The following is a 17,953-nucleotide window of genomic DNA, read 5'->3' as shown; positions in this document are numbered from 1 at the left end:
ACTCTACTCCCTTTTTGATCTTTTAGGTTTGGTATTATAAAACTTTGTTAGGTGGTGCTAGACTAGGCCTTGCTTTAGAGCATCGTTCTTTCTCCTAAGATGTCTTGTCTGGATGCCCAGGAAATATCAGGGTTTCTTCGCTGTCTTTTTTTGGCTAGAAATTGAATGGCTCTGTAATACTGTTTAACATCTGGTGTCCCTGTTTTATCAGCTGCATAGCAGTTGCTCTCTGGTATACCATTGGTATTTCCTCTTTGAATAATCCCTACCTTTGTTGAGCTTACATTCTAATATGGGACTCAGACAATACAAGGAAGCAAAAATTGCAAGTTATGATGTCTTCTTAAAAGAAAACAAATTGAGTTCTCGGGTAGAGAACAATGAGGTTATTTCCACCACATCTGCAGTTACTTCCTTCACTGAGTCTTGAACTCCTCAAAGTCAGCAGTGAGGGTTGGAATTAACTTCTTCTGAACTCCTGATAGTGTTGATATTTTGACTTCTTCCCATGAATCACAAATGTTCTTCATGGCATCTAGAGTGGTGAATGCTTTCCAGGTTTTTAGTTGACTTTGCCTGGATCCATTAGCTAAATCACTATCTATGGCAGCTATAGCCTTACAAAATGTTTTTCTTAAATAGTAAAACTTGAAAGTTGAAATAACTCTTTGATCCATGGCTGCAGAATGGATGTTGTGTTATCAGGAATGAAAATAACATTAGTATCATCGTACATCTCTATCAGAGCTCTCAGGTGACCAGGTACATTGTTAATGAACAGTAATAATTTGAAAGGAATCTTTGAGCATAGATCTCACCAGTGGGCTTAAAATATTCAGTAAACCATGTTGTCAACAGATATGCTGACATCTAGATTTTGTTGTTCCATTTTTAGAGCACCATCAGTAGATTTGGCATAATTCTTAAAGGCTCTGGAATTTTTGGAATGGTTATCTCAGCTAGATCCTTTGGATAACTTGCAGCAGCTCCTACATTAGCACTTGCTGTGTCACCCTGCTCTTTGATACTATGAGGAAAGTTCATGGGCAGCCAACTTCTGCTATCTTCCGACATCGCTTCTATAGCTTCCTTATCTCTCTCAGCCTTCACAGAACTGAAGACAGTTAGAGCCTTGCTCTGGATTAGGCTTTGGTTTATGGGAATGTTGCTGCTGGTTTGATCTTTTATTCAGACCACCAAAACTTCATCCATATCAACAATAAGGTTGTTTTGCTTTCTTATCATTTATGTGTTCACTGGAGTAGCACTTTTAATTTCCTTCAAGAACTTTTTCTTTGCATTTACAGCTTGGTTCACTGGTGCAGGAGGCCTAGCTTTCAACCTGCCCCAGCTTTCATCATGCCTATCTTACTGAGCCTAATCCTTTCTAGCTTTTGCTTGAAAATGAGAGATGCACAACCCTTCCCTTCATCTGAGCACCCACAGGCCATTGTAGTATTATTAATTGGCTTACTTTCAATATTGTTGTGTCTCAAAGAATAAGGAGGCCCAACATGAGGGAAAGAGGGGAATAGTAGGTCAGTGGAACAGACTGAGCACACACAGCATTTAAGTTTACTGTCTTATATGAGCATGGTTTGTGGCACCCCAGAACAACTGCTGATCCCAGATCACTGCAACAAATATAATACAGTGAGAAAGTCTGAAATATTGTGGGAATTACCAAAATATGACACAGAGACATGAACTGAGCAAATGCTATTGGAAAAATGGCACCAGCAGATTTGCTCAACACAGTGTTGCCACAAACCTTCAGTCTGTAAAAAAAAAATGATGTAATACATACAAAGTACAGTAAATCAAAGTGCAGTAAAACAAGGTATTCCTGCAAAAATTGTCAGACCAGAGTGGTATCAGTGGAGATAGTTAGAAATGGTTGGTTTCTGAGACTGAAGGTAGGACTGATGTGATTTGCTGATGAGCTTTATGAGCTGTATGAGAAAAAGAGGAGCCAGAGGTTTTTAGCCAGAGCAGTTAGGAGAATGAATATGCCATTTACTGAAATAGAAACTATGGGAGGAATAAATTGAGGGGTGAAGATGTGGAGTTCGGTTTTGGACATCCTATTAGGTAATTCAAATGTAAATGTTAGTAGTTAACTATTTATTATTGATTATCTAATAGATGTCAACTATTATAAACATTCATTAAATATTTATTGGTTCTGTGGTAGAGTTTGCTATGTTATATTCTAGGATTAAAATGATGGTCAAAAATAGACGTCCTTGCCCTTATGGAATTAGCAGTCTAATGAAAAAGGTAAGAACTGATCAAATAACCATATTATTGGTGGTTCTCCCCTTTAAAAAAAATAAATAAATAACCTTTTAAATAAGATACCTAAAAAGAAGTAAGGATGACTTAAGAAAATCACAAATAACCCTTGGTATCTAAATTTATTAGGTTCTTATGTTCAAATTGTGATGGATACATGTACATATTTTACAATTTTTTCATTTAACAATGTCTTATTCTTTAAATTGATTAGCTTAATATGAAGGAATGAAGCTTCATGAATTCGGTTTTATTTAGATGAAATGAGGTAGTTTTACAGTGAGTTTAGCATTTAAAGGTATAGTATATTTCATGAAAAAATTTAGGCTGTTGGGAATTTTCTCCTCTCATTAAAAATGTTATGTTTTTCCATTTTGTTAGCTAAGGGGCATTTTTTGTTGTTGTTGTTAATTAAATATTGAAGAATAACATTATAGTATGATCTATTGTTCACCATTTTCTCATAAAATTAAAGTATTATTCTTGTGTTAAAAATCAACAGGTTCGTCATAAGGCATCACAGAAAGTTTATGCTATGAAGCTTCTTAGTAAGTTTGAAATGATAAAAAGATCAGATTCTGCTTTTTTCTGGGAGGAAAGAGATATTATGGCCTTTGCCAACAGTCCCTGGGTGGTTCAGGTAAGCAGATGAACTTTTTATATGTTTATTTTCCTTTTTTATAAGTGCTTATAAGTTAGAATTGATTTTGCATTCTGAAAGTCCTATATCTCATTCACATGACAGTGTAGTTATTTTTAATAAGATCTGATTCATTACACTTGTTTAATCTTCTAAAGCAGTATGTCATTTACACATGATAGATATGACGTAAACTGTATAGAAACAAGTATTACTTGCAACTTTGTCTTTTTAAATTCCTTTTTAAAGAATTGAGTTACCAGTATGCCATTGTCCCTCACTTACTCTTTCTCGTGATTTGTATGATTATATGATAGGAACAATAATTAGTTTATCTTGAAAAGGAGAAAAAATTCAACATTAAAATTTTTGAAAATTCTCTTTCAGTCCTTGACTGTGAAGTAAGTTTATTTTGCCTTTTTTCAGTTATATTCCTCACTAGCTTTGGTTTTCTAAATTTTTTTGTGTGTGCTAATAGCTAATTCTGCAGACATTTTTGGTCAGATGTCATGAGTAAACTTAGATATATATCAGAGCATGTTCAGTATGCTTAAATGATCCACAAGTTTGATACCATGTTTGTGGAAGGCTATTTGGAGATAAAAAATTTGCTTCCTTGATGACCATGGATTTTAAAAACTCACTACCATTGCTTTTTTTGTGTGGTGTTGAGTTTCACCCTTTCTCCTCACTTTATTTTTTAAATCTAGCCAGTAGCTAGAAATTCCTGATATGTTTAGTTAATAGTAAATTTTTTGTAGCAAATCATGGTAATCTATTTGATTAAGAAGTGATGGTAGCAAAGTATTAATCCACTTTTAGTTTTAAATTGCTTTCATAGTAACAGATTAATTGCCAGTTCTAGTTTCATTTTGTAAATTTATATCTTTGATCTTTAATTCTGCAGAGTAGACCTGTAAAAACTGTCTACTGAGATAGTTAATGAATTTGTGGAAGCATATCAATAGTGAAACATGGCACAGTTGAAAAAGTAATAGATTATAATCCTGGTTATCATTTGTTTATCTCTGGTAAAGCACATTTCATGTACCATCATATTTATATGTATGAAATGTGTGACTTTTGGGAAAACTTGTCAAAATAACTGACTTATTTCTATTTATTTAGTTAGTTTTCAGTAATTTCAGTGTATTTATGGAGTTATACAGTCAGTCATTCAGTTCAGTTCAGTCACTCAGTTGTGTCCGACTCTTTGCAACCCCATGAATTGCAGCACGCCAGGCCTCCCTGTCCATCACCAACTCCTGGAGTTCACCCAGACTGATGTCCATCAAGTCGGGGGTGCCATCCAGCCATCTCATCCTCCGTCGTCCCCTTCTCTTCCTGCCCGCAATCCCTCCCAGCATCAGAATCTTTTCTAATGAGTCAATTCTTCGCACAAGGTGGCCAAAGTATTGGAGTTTCAGCTTTAGCATCATTCCTTCCAAAGAACACCCAGGACTAATCTCCTTTAGAATGGACTGGTTGAATCTCCTTGCAGTCCAAGGGACTCTCAAGAGTCTTCTCCAACACCACAGTTCAAAAGCATCAATTCTTCGGCGCTCAGCCTTCTTCACAGTCCAACTCTCACATCCATACATGACCACAGGAAAAACCATAGCCTTGACTAGACGAACCTTTATTGGCAAAGTAATGTCCTTGCTTTTGAATATGCTGCCTAGGTTGGTCATAACTTTCCTTCCAAGGAGTAAGCGTCTTTTAATTTCATGGCTGCAAAAACCACCTGCAGTGATTTTGGAGCCCAGAAAAATAAAGTCTGACACTGTTTCTACTGTTTCCCCATCTATTTCCCATGATGTGATGGGACCGGATGCCATGATCTTCGTTTTCTGAATGTTGAGCTTTAAGCCAACTTTTTCACTCTCCACTTTCACTTTCATCAAGAGGCTTTTGAGTTCCTCTTCACTTTCTGCCATAAGGGTGGTGTCATCTGCATATCTGAGGTTATTGATATTTCTCCCGGCAATCTGGATTCCAGCTTGTGTTTCTTCCAGCCCAGCGTTTCTCATGATGTACTCTGCATATAAGTTAAATAAACAGGGTGACAGTATACAGCCTTGACGTACTCCTTTTCCTATTTGGAACCAGTCTGTTGTTCCATGTCCAGTTCTAACTGTTGCTTCCTGACCTGCATGCAGATTTCTCAAGAGGCACATCAGGTGGTCTGGTATTCCCATCTCTTTCAGAATTTTCCACAGTTTATTGTGTTCCACACAGTTAAAGGCTTTGGCATAGTTAATAAAGCAGAAGTAGATGTTTTTCTAGAACTCTCTTGCTTTTTCCACGATCTAGTGGATGTTGGCAATTTGACTTCTGGTTCCTCTGCCTTTTCTAAAACCAGCTTGAACATCAGGAAGTTCACAGTTCACATATTGCTGAAGCCTGGCTTGGAGAATTTTGAGCATTACATTACTAGCATGTGAGATGAGTGCAATTGTGCGGTAGTTTGAGCATTCTTTGGCATTGCCTTTCTTTGGGATTGGAATGAAAACTGACCTTTTCCAGTCCTGTGGCCACTGCTGAGTTTTCCAAATTTGCTGGCATATTGAGTGCAGCACTTTCACAGCATCATCTTTCAGGATTTGCAATAGCTCAACTGGAATTCTATCACCTCTACTAACTTTGTTCATAGTAGGGTTGAACATATTTCAACATATTTTCATGTTACAGCTTGTATGAGCACTTGATTCTTTTTATTGGGTGAATAATATTCTGTTATATAGATAACCACATTTTATTTATTTTTCAATTCATGGATACCTGGGTTGTTTCTGCCTTTTGGCTATTATGAATAAAATGAAAGTGGAAAGATGAAGTCGCTCAGTCGTGTCCAACTCTTTGCAACCCCATGGACAGTAACCTACCAGGGTCCTCAGTCTATGGAATTTTCCAGGCAAGAGTACTGGAGTGGGTTGCCATTTCCTTCTCCAATTATGAATAATGTTGTGCTCAATTTTCTTTCATATGAATTTTTGGCACATATGTTCCCACATTTCTGTTAGGGATCTATCTACCTTGCAGTGAAAATAATGGGTCATAAACAAACCTATAATCAATTTTAGTTGATTATTGCAAGCAGTATTCCAAATATTAGCCCCCCTTTTTTAGCCCCCCCTTTTTTTAATGGTTATTAAATGCTTAATTGTATGAAGGCTCCTATAATTTGTTCCTATACCCTTTTAACTTTTTTTATATGGATTATGGTACAATATAAATCTTTGACCTATCTGTATTTTTTAGAGCTATATTCTTAGTGTACTTTAAATTTAATAGATGAATATTGCACATTAAAAATAACATTTTTGCTGAGAGAACTTTTTCTTTTTTAATCCACCTCTATATCAAGTTTGCTGTGTTCTGTGGGTGCTTTCTAATGTCCTTTCTTTTATAGTAAACACTTACCTGCTTTCCTTTATAGTTTCATACATCCAAGTAAGTATATTCCTAAACACTTTACTTTTAGCTTCTTTTCTCTTGTGCCACTTGGTGAAGAAACCTGGTTTTTGCTGATTTCATCCTGTGGTATAGTTTTAACATATTCCTCTCATTTATGTTTTTGTTAGTTGGTGATTAAATATAAAGGCTTGATCAATGGGGAATGTGGCAGGACAGCTTCATGGGTAATGTTTTCTTCTTTCAGAAGGCTAATGTCTGACTATCTCTTACTCTTGTTATTTTACCAGATGTCTGTGCTGTGTTGAGATCGTTAATTTTGTAAAGATTGCAAAATGGTAATATTCCAACTGAGTTATTTCTTCTTGAGTAGAATACTTCTACAAAGAGAAATAATCCCCCACTTGGTTACCTAGTAGTTCAGGTCACAGGCCACATGCATCACTGAAATCTGATTTTTAGAACAGCTTCATCATCCCCAAATGATCACTTATACCTAAAGTCATTTCCCATTCTCCTCCAGCCCCAGGCAACCACAGGTATGCTTCCTATCTCTGTAGATTTGCCTTGCCTGGACATTTCAGGTAAATTGGATCTGGTCCGTGTCCCTTATAATACTGATTTTGAAGTTCGTAGCATGTCTTGTACTTCATTTCTTTTAGTACTGAGTAGCATAGCACATTATATGTGGTTTAATCAAGAGTCTTTGTTCCTTGTTCTTAGCACAGAACTTCAAAAACTCTTCAATTTCCTGTGTGTTATGCTAATGAGGCAACTCCTGTTGGCATTTTGATAACTTTTGGATGAGATAGACATGAGTTTGAGTAAGCTCTGGGAGTTGGTGATGGACAGGGAAGCCTGGCATGCTGCAGTCCATGGGGTCGCAAAGAGTTGGACATGACTGAGCGACTGAACTGACTGAACTGGATGAGATGAGGGCTGATCATTAGAAAGAAATGAGCACATGATTAGAGGATTAGAACTCTCAGCCTTTCAAGCTAGGAGTACTAGAAGGAGGTTGGAAATTGAGTTTAATCACATGCCCAATGATATAATTAATTGTACCTATGTAATGAAATCCTAATAAAAGCTGCAGACATTGACACTCAATGGAGCTTCTTGGTTGGTAAAGACATTGATGTACTGGGATGGTGATTCACCCTGATTCCACAAGAAGAAGATGCAGAAGCTCTGTTGCCTCCCAGACCTCACCTTATGTGTATCCTTTACAGTAAAACTGGTCAAAAGTATGGTGCTTTCCTGAATTCTGTGAGTTAACCCAGTGAATTATTGAACCTGAGTCATGGAAACTCCAGAATTTGTAGTTAACAAGAATGCTGGTGGCTTGGGGACTCTCAAGGTACAGAAGTACAGCTATTGTCTAAAGTGAGGGCGATCATGTGAAAGACTGGGCTCGTAACTTGTGGTGTCTGATGCTAACTCTAAGTACTTGGCATCAGAGTTGTACTGCAGAATACCCAGTTGAGGGGGAAGGAGTTATGTGGATACTCCGTTATCTTTGTTCATTTACCATTTGATGTGCATTTGAATTGCTTCCACTATAAACTTATAAATAGTGAATATGTTGTTGTGAACATTTGCATAAAAGTCTTTTGTGTATATACTTCATTTCTCTTGGATATATACCTAGGAATGGAGTCTGAGTTGTGTGCTAAATTTGTGTTTTACTTTTAAGGAAGTTGTCATACTATTCGGAGAAGGCACTGGCACCCCACTCCAGTGCTCTTGCCTGGAGAATCCTATGGATGGAGGAGCCTGGTGGGCTGCAGTCCATGGGGTCGCTAGGAGTCGGACACGACTGAGCGACTTCACTTTCACTTTTCACTTGCATGCATTGGAGAAGGAAATGGCAACCCACTCCAGTGTTGTTGCCTGGAGAATCCCACGGACGGGGGAGCCTGGTGGGCTGCCGTCTATGGGGTCACACAGAGTCGGACATGACTGAAGTGACTTAGCAGTAGCAGCAGCAGCCATACTATTACCCAAAGAGGCTGTGCCATTTTACATTCTTATCAGCATATATGAGGTTCCAGTTTCTCCATATTCTTGCCACTTGATATTCTTTCTTATTATTATAGTCATTCTGGTGTGTGTAAAGTGAGATCTCACTGTGGTTTTAACTTGACTAATGACTAATGATAGTGAGCGCCTTTTCATGTGCTTATTGACCACTCTTGTATCTTCTTTGGTGAAATGTCTGTTCAGATTTTTACCCTTTAAAAGATTATGTTGCTTATATTCCTGTTGAGTTGTAGGAGTCCTTTGCATAGTCTAGATACTTTATCATATATATCACTTGTTAGTATTTCTTTTCAGCCTGTGGTTTGTCTTTTCATCTTCTCATATGATTTTCTGAAGCCAGAATATATGTTAATTTTGATCAAATCTTATGCCAGTTTTTCATTTTGCCAATTTTTTATATTAGAAGAAATTTTTGCCTAATCTAAGGTGATAAATATTTTTCCTTTATTCTTTCATAAGATTTTTATAGTTTCAGCTCATAACTAGTCCTGTGATCTATTTTGAGTTAATTTTTGACTATGATGTGAAGTAGGGGCCTAAAAATGTTCAAATTTTTGCCTGTGAATATCCAGTTATTCAGACACCATTCATTAGGAAGACTGTACTTTTCCAACTAAATTGCTCTGACACCTTTGTATGTATGTGTGTGTATATATACATATATATTATATATATATATATTTGACCTATAAATATAAGGGCTATTTATAGACTGTCACTTGTGTTCCATTGATTTGTATATCTATCCTTATACCATACCAGTACTGTTTTGATACAATAGTTTTGTATTGAGGTTTGAAATTGTGATGCTTCGTTTTGTTATAAGATAGTTTTGGCTCTTCTGGGTTATTTGCATTTCCATGTAAATTTTTTTTATCAGTTTGTTGATTTCTAGGAAATAACTTGCTGGGATATAGAGTTTGTATTGATTCTGTTGATCAATTTGAAAAGAATTGTCATCTTTATGATACTGACTTTCTCTCCAGGAACATGAGTGTTTCTCCATTTATATCCATCTTTCCTTTTGCCATTTAGCGTTAATAGCATCACACACACACACACACACACACACACACACACACACACACACACACACACTTATATACGGCTTTCCTTTTGCCATTTAAAGTTCATAGCATTACACACACACACACACGCACAGCTTTTCTTTTGCCATTTAGCATTACACACACATACCCCCCCTTCTCAATTTGGTAACTAGCATTATAATGTCTTTTTGTCCCTTTCGTCTCTGCATCTCACCACCTTCCATTTAAAAATTATTCTAAAAAAAAAAAAAAAATTATTCTAATCTTGACTTTTCTCAAAGTATTTAATTTTGTATCAGTAATTATATTTAATAAACTTTTCTCGATTATTTGTCCCCTTTTCTTATGTCTCACATAATTCTCTTACTTGGATTTATTCATTTTGTCAAACCATTTTCCTTGAGCAGTTCTTTCAGAAGTGGTTTGTTTTCAGATTTCTAAGAATAAACATGATGTAATACATATTTATTTTGCCATTTTATTGGGTTTTCTTTTTAGACTGCCATATTCTAGAATTGAAATTTGTTTCATTCACATTTTTAAAGCTATATCTCTGTTTTTTGTATTCTGTATTGGCTGAAATGTTTGTTAACAATATGATTTGGGTTTTGTACATAAGATACTTTTTGTCTTTGTAAACTTTTAGAATTTTTTTGTTGGGTTTCTGAGAGTTTAGCACTATCTGTTTCTCTTTGTTTCATTTGTAGTCCTTTCAATCTAGATTTTTAACTTTATTCATTTCTGGAAGGTTTTGTTTGCTGTTTATTTTTTCTTTTTCTTCTGGTCTATGTTCTCTCTTCCAGACTGCATTTAGCTAGATGTTGGAACCTTTCTGACTTTGCTCTGTTTTTCATCTCTGAATCCTTCAGTGACTTCAGAGAGAGAAAGTTACTTTGCTCAATTTCTTGCTTTATAATTTGTTTTTCTCTTATCATTACTTGTATATTTAATGCCAAAGCTTCAGACTTTTTCTCATATCATCCTGTGGTTTACTTGATGTGACTTGTTACTCTTTTGAGGCTATTGGTTTTCATATTTTTAGAGCTGTTCTTAATTTGTCCTATTTAAGCATTTCCTTGACTGTTAACTTTGTGTTTCTTGAATTGCTTTGCTTCTGTTTCATGATACTGGTTTTTCTCAGTTGTTGATTCTTGTTGTTGTTCATTTGCCCAGACCTGTCCAACTCTTTGTGACCCCATGGACTGCAGCACGCCAGATCTCCCTGTCCTTCACGATCTCCTGGAGTTTGCCCAAGTTCATGTTCATTGTATCAGTGATGCCGTCCAGCCATCTCATCCTCTGATGCCCTCTTCTCCTTCTGCCCTCGGTCTTTCCCAGCATCAGGGACTTTTCTAATGAGTTATTTGTTCACATCAGATGACCAAAATACTGGTGCTTCAGCATCAGTCCTTCCAGTGAATATTCAGGGTTGATCTCCCTTAAGATTGACTGGTTTGATCTCCTTGATGTCCAAAGGATGTTCGGGAGTCCTCTAGCACCACAGTTCAAAGGCATCAATTCTTTAGTGTTCTGCCTTCTTCACATTCCAGCTTCTCACAACCGTACCTGACCACTGGGAAGACCATAGCCTTGACTACATGGACCTTTTTCGGCAGTGTAATATCTCTGCTTTTCAAAGCACTGTCTAGGTTTGTCATCGCTTTCCTCCCAAGAAACAACCATCTTCTGATTTCATGGCTGCAGTCACCGTCCACAGTGATTTTAGAGCCCAAGAAGAGGAAGTCTGTCACTACTTCCGTCTTTTCCCTGTCTGTCTGTGTGCCATGATCTTAGTTTTTTGAATGTTGAGTTTTAAACCAGCTTTTTCACTCTGTTCTTTCACCCTCATTAAGAGACTCTTTAGTTCCTCTTTACTTTCTGCCATTAGAGTGGTATCATCCACATATCTGAGGTTGATGATGTTTCTCCTGCCTATCTTGATTCCATCTTGCAACTCATCCAGCCTGGCATTTCTCACGATGTGCTCAGCCTGTATGTTAAACAAACAGGGTGACAGCAGACAGCCCTGTCATACTCCTTTCTCGATCCTGAACCAATAAGTTGTTCTGGGTTCTAACTGTTGCTTCATGACCTGCATACAGGTTTCTCAGAAGGCAGGTAAGATGATCTGGTATTCCCATCTCTCTAAGAGCTTCCCACAGTTTGTCATGATCCATACAGTCAAAGGCTTTAGTGTAGTTGATGGAAACAGATATTTTCCTGAAATTCCCTTGCTATCTCTATAATACAGCGAATGCTGGCAATTTGATTTCTAGTTCCTCTTCCTTTTCTAAACCCAGTTTGGACATCTGGAAGTTCTTGGTTCACGTAATACTGAAGCCTAGCATGCAAGATTTTAAACATGACCTTACTAGCATGGGAGATGAGTGCAATTGTCTGATATTTAGCACAGTCTTTGGTACTACCCTTCTTGGGAATTGGGATGAAGATTTTCCAGTCCTGTGACCACTGCTGGGTCTTCCAGATTTGCCGACATAATGAATGAAAAACCTTGGTAGCATCTTCCTTTAGGGATTTGAATAGTTCTGATGGAATTTCATCACATCCACTAGCTATATTATTAACAGCAATACATCCTAAGGCCCACTTGACTTTGCACTCCGTAATGTCTGGCTCTGGGTGACTAACCACACCATCATAGTAATCCAGTTCATTAATATCTTTTTTATTCTGTATATTCTTCGGTATATTCTTTCCATCTCTTCTTGATCTCTTCAGTGTCTACTAGGTCTCTACCACCTTTATCCTTTATTGTGCCCATCTTTGAGTGGAATGCTCGCTTGATGTTTCCAATTTTCCTGAAGAGATCTCTAGTCTTTCACCTTTTGCTGTTTTTGTCTTATTAAGCATTGTTCATTGAAGAAGACCTTCTTGTCTCTTCTAGCTATTTTTTGGAACTCTTTGTTTAATTGAATGTACCTTTCCCTGTCTCTCTTGCTTTTTGCTTCTCCTCATTCTTCTGCTATTTGTAAAACCTCCTAGATTCTTGTTTTTGTTCTTTTTTCTGTTTGTGGAAATCTTTTCTGTTTATGTTCTGTGCTTTCAGGAAGGGGTGGGACATATTGTTGGATGGAATGTACAGATAACCTTTCCTTCTGAATTTGTGGTTTCTTGTCTCTCCTGGGGGTCAGGACCTATCTTAGGTGCCTTGTTACTAGTTCTGGTGCTAATAATACTAGTCCTAATCTCACCTGATTTATTAGGAGACCCTGATAAGTATGCCCCAGCAAATCCCCTAGCTTGGTGTCCTTTTTCTCAGGTCCCAGTGCCACTGCTTTAGTCTGAGTGCAGTTAGCACTGTCAGTTGCTATTGATTATGAACAAGATGATGGGGAAAGGAACGGAGAAGGCCCTGTCCCATATGTGGCTATGAATTACTCTTCCCAGTGGTATGGGACTTACTCCCTCTTCTGGTATCTATTGAATCTGGTATCTTAGGTGTTTCTAAACTGCCTACTCAGCTCTCTGCTTTGTGAGTTATGTGCAGGAATTTATTTGCAGAAAGTTGGGCCATTTTATTATGGATTCTTTAGTCATCACCTTTTATATTCCTCTTTCTTATTCTGTTTCTCTTTTAAAATATGTCTATTTAAATAGATTCCTGTATTCTCCAAGAGGGAAAATGATACATTTATGCATATTTTGTTAGTTAAGCATGAAGAAGATATCCATGTAATAGTTTTATCTGATAACTCATTCTCCATTAAAGATATCCAAATCTAAAGTCAAAGATTTCATAAAGTTTAACTCTGTGTTGGTTTTACCGTAATTTGTCTTTTTCAATAGCAGTATTGAGTTGGGGATTTTTTTTTTCTGTTAACAGTTCTAGGGTTTTTTTTGTTTTTTTTTAAAAAATATTTTTATTTATTTATTTGGCTGCACTGGGTCTTAGTTGTGGCATGTGGGATCTAGTTCCCTGACCAGAGATCGAACCCAGGCTCTCTTCATTGGGAGTGCAGAGTCTGAGCCACTGGGCCACCAGGGAAGTCCCTCTTCTTTTTTTAAACTTTTTTTCCTTCTTGTTTTGTTTTCCAGCTCTTTTGTGCCTTTCAAGATGATAAGTATCTGTACATGGTAATGGAGTACATGCCTGGTGGAGACCTTGTAAACCTTATGAGTAACTATGATGTACCTGAAAAATGGGCCAAATTTTATACTGCTGAAGTTGTTCTTGCTTTGGATGCCATACACTCCATGGGTTTAATTCACAGAGATGTGAAGCCTGACAACATGCTCTTGGATAAACATGGGCATCTAAAATTAGCAGATTTTGGCACATGTATGAAGATGGATGAAGTAAGTAACAAGAGTTTTTTTTTTTTTTTTTTTTAATGCTTGTTCTTTAAGAGACAAAAAGAAAACAACATATCTAGACTTCATAATTAAAAAAATATAGAAATTTAGTTTTACTAATGACTCAAACAAGGTAATAAAATATCTAAATCAAAACATTTTCTTTACTAAATCATTCATCTAGTTGTAGAATACTTTGTAGATTTGGTGAATTCAAGAGAAATAAGAACTCAGATAAGTAATCATCTTCCTCATAGCATTTTGACAAACATTTTCTACCAGTCAGAACTAGTTCATGTTTATAATGATCTCTCTGTAAGTGTGCTGTAATTCCTGGCAGCAATGCCTGATTGGGAGAGATCATGTTTTCTTTCTATGTATTCTTATTAATTATCTTGTCAAGACTTTTATTTTGAATTAAGCTGATTTTTCTTTTCTCTTTACTTCTCAATTTATTTATGCCACCTATTTGATATTCACTTTTATTGATTGTCATCAGTGATCCATATTCTTCAAGTTCAGCTCTGATTTTTTTACCTCATGTGGAGAATTTTCTTTGAGAATGCTAACCTGACTGATCACTCTCTGTCATAATGTCCATAATATTACTCACTTAGAATTCATGCTGTACTTCACAGGCCACTTTTTTCCATCTAGGTTTGTATGCCCTGTCTACCCAGCTAAAATGTAACATCTCTTAGGTTCTCTGGTCTTCTTCATAGAGTATTACTGTGTTTGTGTTCTGCATACGTTAATCAGTATTTAGTAGGTTGACCAAAGCTCCCTCTTGTGGTGTTTATCATAATGTAGAATAAAGTGATTACCAGTGAAAATTAATGAAAATGAAATAATTTTCTAATAGAATGCTAAACTTTTTAATGTCTGTTATACATAACAAATGATACTTATGTGTTGCACTTCCACGAGCGTGCTCTGATTTTCATTAAACCAAGAACCTTTGGGAGGGTGCCGAGAAATCACACCATGTGTTTTTAGGATGGGTAAAGGTGGTTAAGGAAAGAAAGATGTTGAATATGCAGGTATGGAACAGGTCAGAATATGGTGTTTATGAAATTATTGTACAAGCATGTAAGTAAATACTAAATTCACCTGTTTAAATATCTTAAATTGTCTCTCTATAGGGCAAAATAAAAGATGGTATATATAATTTTGTTTACTATTTTAAATTCAGGTACATGTAGTTACTTATGTTCCTTGGCTCACAACTTATTGTATTAGTTATCCACAAAGACCTCATTTGGTTTTTTTTAAATTATGTTTATTATGTTTCCCCCCTTTCAGTTCTTTTTGTTTTATTCTCTTTCCCTAATACATAGCCATTGTAATGTCTTTACTATAAGCTCTTATAGACTGTTAGTAGAGTAAGAGGTAACAAAAATACACAGAAGAACTATACCAAAAAGATCTTAATGACTAGGATAACCACGATGGTGTGGTCACTCACCTAGAGCCAGGCATCCTGGAGTGTGAAGTCAGGCAGGCCTTAGGAAGTGCCACTACAAACAAAGCTAGTGGAGGTGATGGAATTCCAGCTGAGGTATTTAAAATCCTAAAAGATGTTGCTGTTAAAGTGCTGCACTCAGTATGTCAGCAAATTTGAAAGACTCAGGAGTAGCTGCAGGACTGAAAAAGGTCAGTTTTCATTCCAATCCCAAAGAAGGACAATGCCAAAGAATGTTCAAACTGCCAGAAAATTGCACTCATTTCAAATACTACCAAGGTTATGCTCAAAATCCTGCAAGCTAGCCTTTAGCAGTGTGTGAACCGAGAGCTTCCAGATGTGAAAGTTGCTCAGTTGTGTCTGATTCTTTGTGACCCCATGGAGTGTAGCCCACCAGGCTCCTCTGTCCAGGGAATTCTCCAGGCAAGAATACTGAAGTGGGTTGCCATTCTCTTCTCCAGCGGATCTTCCCAACCCATGGATTGAACCAAAGTCTCCTGCATTGCAGGCAGATTCTTTACCATCTGAGCCACCAGGGAAGCCCTCTAGATACATAGGCTGGGTTTAGAAAAGGCAGACGAACCAGAGATCAAATTGCCAACATTGATTAGATCATAGAGAAAGCAAGGGAATTCCAGAAAAACATCTTCTGCTTTATCAACTATGCTAAATCCTCTGACCATTTTTTGTTTTCAGTAAATCTTTCGATTTATGACATTTTTTTGTCAATTATGAAACACTAGATGTATTCAGCAAACACACATTACCTGATACATATAAGACAAAGTATTTCTGAAGAAGCTTTTGAAAATGCATACTGTTTATGTTTCTCTCAAACTTGAAACCCTTTAGTAGATTTCTATCACTTACTAAATAAAGTTGGAACTCCTTACCTAGTTACCTGAAGCCTCCTCTTAAGGTGATATAATCCCTACCTAGTGTTTCACCTTCATTCTCTATCATTTGTTCTCTTGTACCTTGTGTTTCAGAGGTCTTAAATAGTTTCTTTTATACCCATGGTATTTCATGATTCCTGGCTTTTTTATAAGGTTGGTGCAAAAGCAATTGCCATTTTGTTTTGTTGAACTTTGCCAGTTGATACTGGAATACATAAATAAATGTGGTTGTGTTATACATCATTTTAATGCTCATTTCTTGCTTTATGTATTTTTGCTAATGACTTATTACTAGCTGTGTATTTTATATTTATTTTAAACTATGGAAATGAAGTTAGACTAAAAGCAAATTCAAGTGATTTTCTTATTTGAGTTTAAAATGGGTTGTAAAGCAGTGGAGACAACTCGTAACATCAACAACACATTTGGGCCAGGAGCTGCTAACAGACATACAGTGCAGTGATGGATATTTTGCAAAGGAGACATGTGCCTTGAAGATGAGGAGCACAGTGGCCAGCCATTGGAAGTTGACAGTGACCAATTGAGAGCCATCATTGAAGCTGATCCAGTTTAACAACTACTACACAAGAAGTTGCCTAAGAACTTAATGTCAACTATTCTCCCATCGTTTGGCACTTGAAGCAAATTGGAAAGGTGAAAAGCTCGATAAATGTGTGCCTTGTAAGCTGACCACAAATCAGAAAAAATTGTCATTTTGAAGTGTCATCTCTTATTCTACACAACTGCAACGAACCATTTCTCAATCGGATTATGATGTGCAATGAAAAATGGATTTTGTACGACAATCAGCAATGACCACATCAGTCGTTGGACTGAGAAGAAGCTCCAGTGCACTTCCCAAGGCCAAACTTGCACCAAAAAAAAGGTTGTGCTCACTGTTTGGTGGTCTTCTGCCTGTCTGATCCACTAGAGCTTTCTGAATCCTGGTGAAACCATTGCATCTGAGAAGTATGCTCAGCAGACCAATGAGATACACTGAAAACTGCAATACCCGCAGCCGGCATTGGTCAACAGAAAGGGCCCAGTTCTTCTCCACAACAGTGCCCAACTGCACGTCACACAACATGCTTCAAAAGTTGACAAATTGGACTGCGAAGTTTTGCCTCATCCACCGTATTCACCTGACCTCTGACAACTGACTACCACTTCTTCAAGCATCTCGAAACTTTTTGTAGGGAAAATGCTTCCACAACCAGCAGGAGGCAGGAAATGCTTTCCAAGAGATCACTGATTCACAAGGCATGCATTTTTACGCTGCAGGAATAAACAAACTTAATTCTCACTGGCAAAAATGTATTGATTATAATGCTTTCTATTTTGATTAATAAAGATATGTTTGAGCCTAGTTATGATGCTTTAAAATTCATGATCCAAAACTGCAGTTACATTTACACCAATCTAATACATGCTATTAAACTGTACTGTACTGTAATACACTGTACTTGGCAAGTTCCTACTCACACTTTGAAACTCAGTTCAAAGTTTGCTTATCTTGTGAAGTCTTTTTTAAGTTGGCTCCTCTAGCTTTTTAACATGTATCCTCTGGGGAGCATTTTCTTTTCTTTTTCTTTCTTTGTACTATAAGTTATTGAACACTATTTTGTATTTTCTGTGTCCCAGCCCTGAAAACAAATACTTCTTGAAGAAGCTCTAATTCCTTTTATTCAAGAACGGTATTTAAAAATCAGTATTTGGGTGTTAGAAGTATTCATTGCTTTTGGAGTGTCATTACTTCTAGACCCTGTTAGTGGACATGTGTATATTGTATATCCTATACTAACTCATATGCACATACATGTTCATATTTAATTCTGTACTT

The 17,953-nt window shown here is 36.8% G+C and overlaps 1 protein-coding gene across 8 annotated transcripts in view; it reads left to right on the top strand.

Moving 5' to 3' along the window:
• ROCK2 (Rho associated coiled-coil containing protein kinase 2) overlaps positions 1-17,953 on the top strand; it is a 129,199-nt gene that overhangs the window by 57,724 nt on the left and 53,522 nt on the right. For 7 of the 8 annotated variants that reach the window (XR_011465991.1, XM_070379117.1, XM_070379116.1 and 4 more), the window contains exons 4-5: positions 2,798-2,935; positions 13,498-13,758. Coding sequence is in view for 7 of the 8 variants with exons in the window: in XM_070379117.1 (XP_070235218.1) it covers positions 2,798-2,935; positions 13,498-13,758 (399 nt within the window). In the remaining variant the exon portion in view is untranslated. Of the gene's footprint in view, positions 1-2,216; positions 2,281-2,797; positions 2,936-13,497; positions 13,759-17,953 lie in introns of all 8 variants that reach the window. The other variant, XM_070379122.1, reaches the window with a different exon arrangement.

The sequence above is a fragment of the Bos mutus genome, chromosome 11 (assembly GCF_027580195.1).
Source record: "Bos mutus isolate GX-2022 chromosome 11, NWIPB_WYAK_1.1, whole genome shotgun sequence".
NCBI lineage: Eukaryota > Metazoa > Chordata > Mammalia > Artiodactyla > Bovidae > Bos > Bos mutus.
Note: the sequence above shows the minus strand (reverse complement) of the source record. Positions and strands in the feature narration are given on the sequence as shown.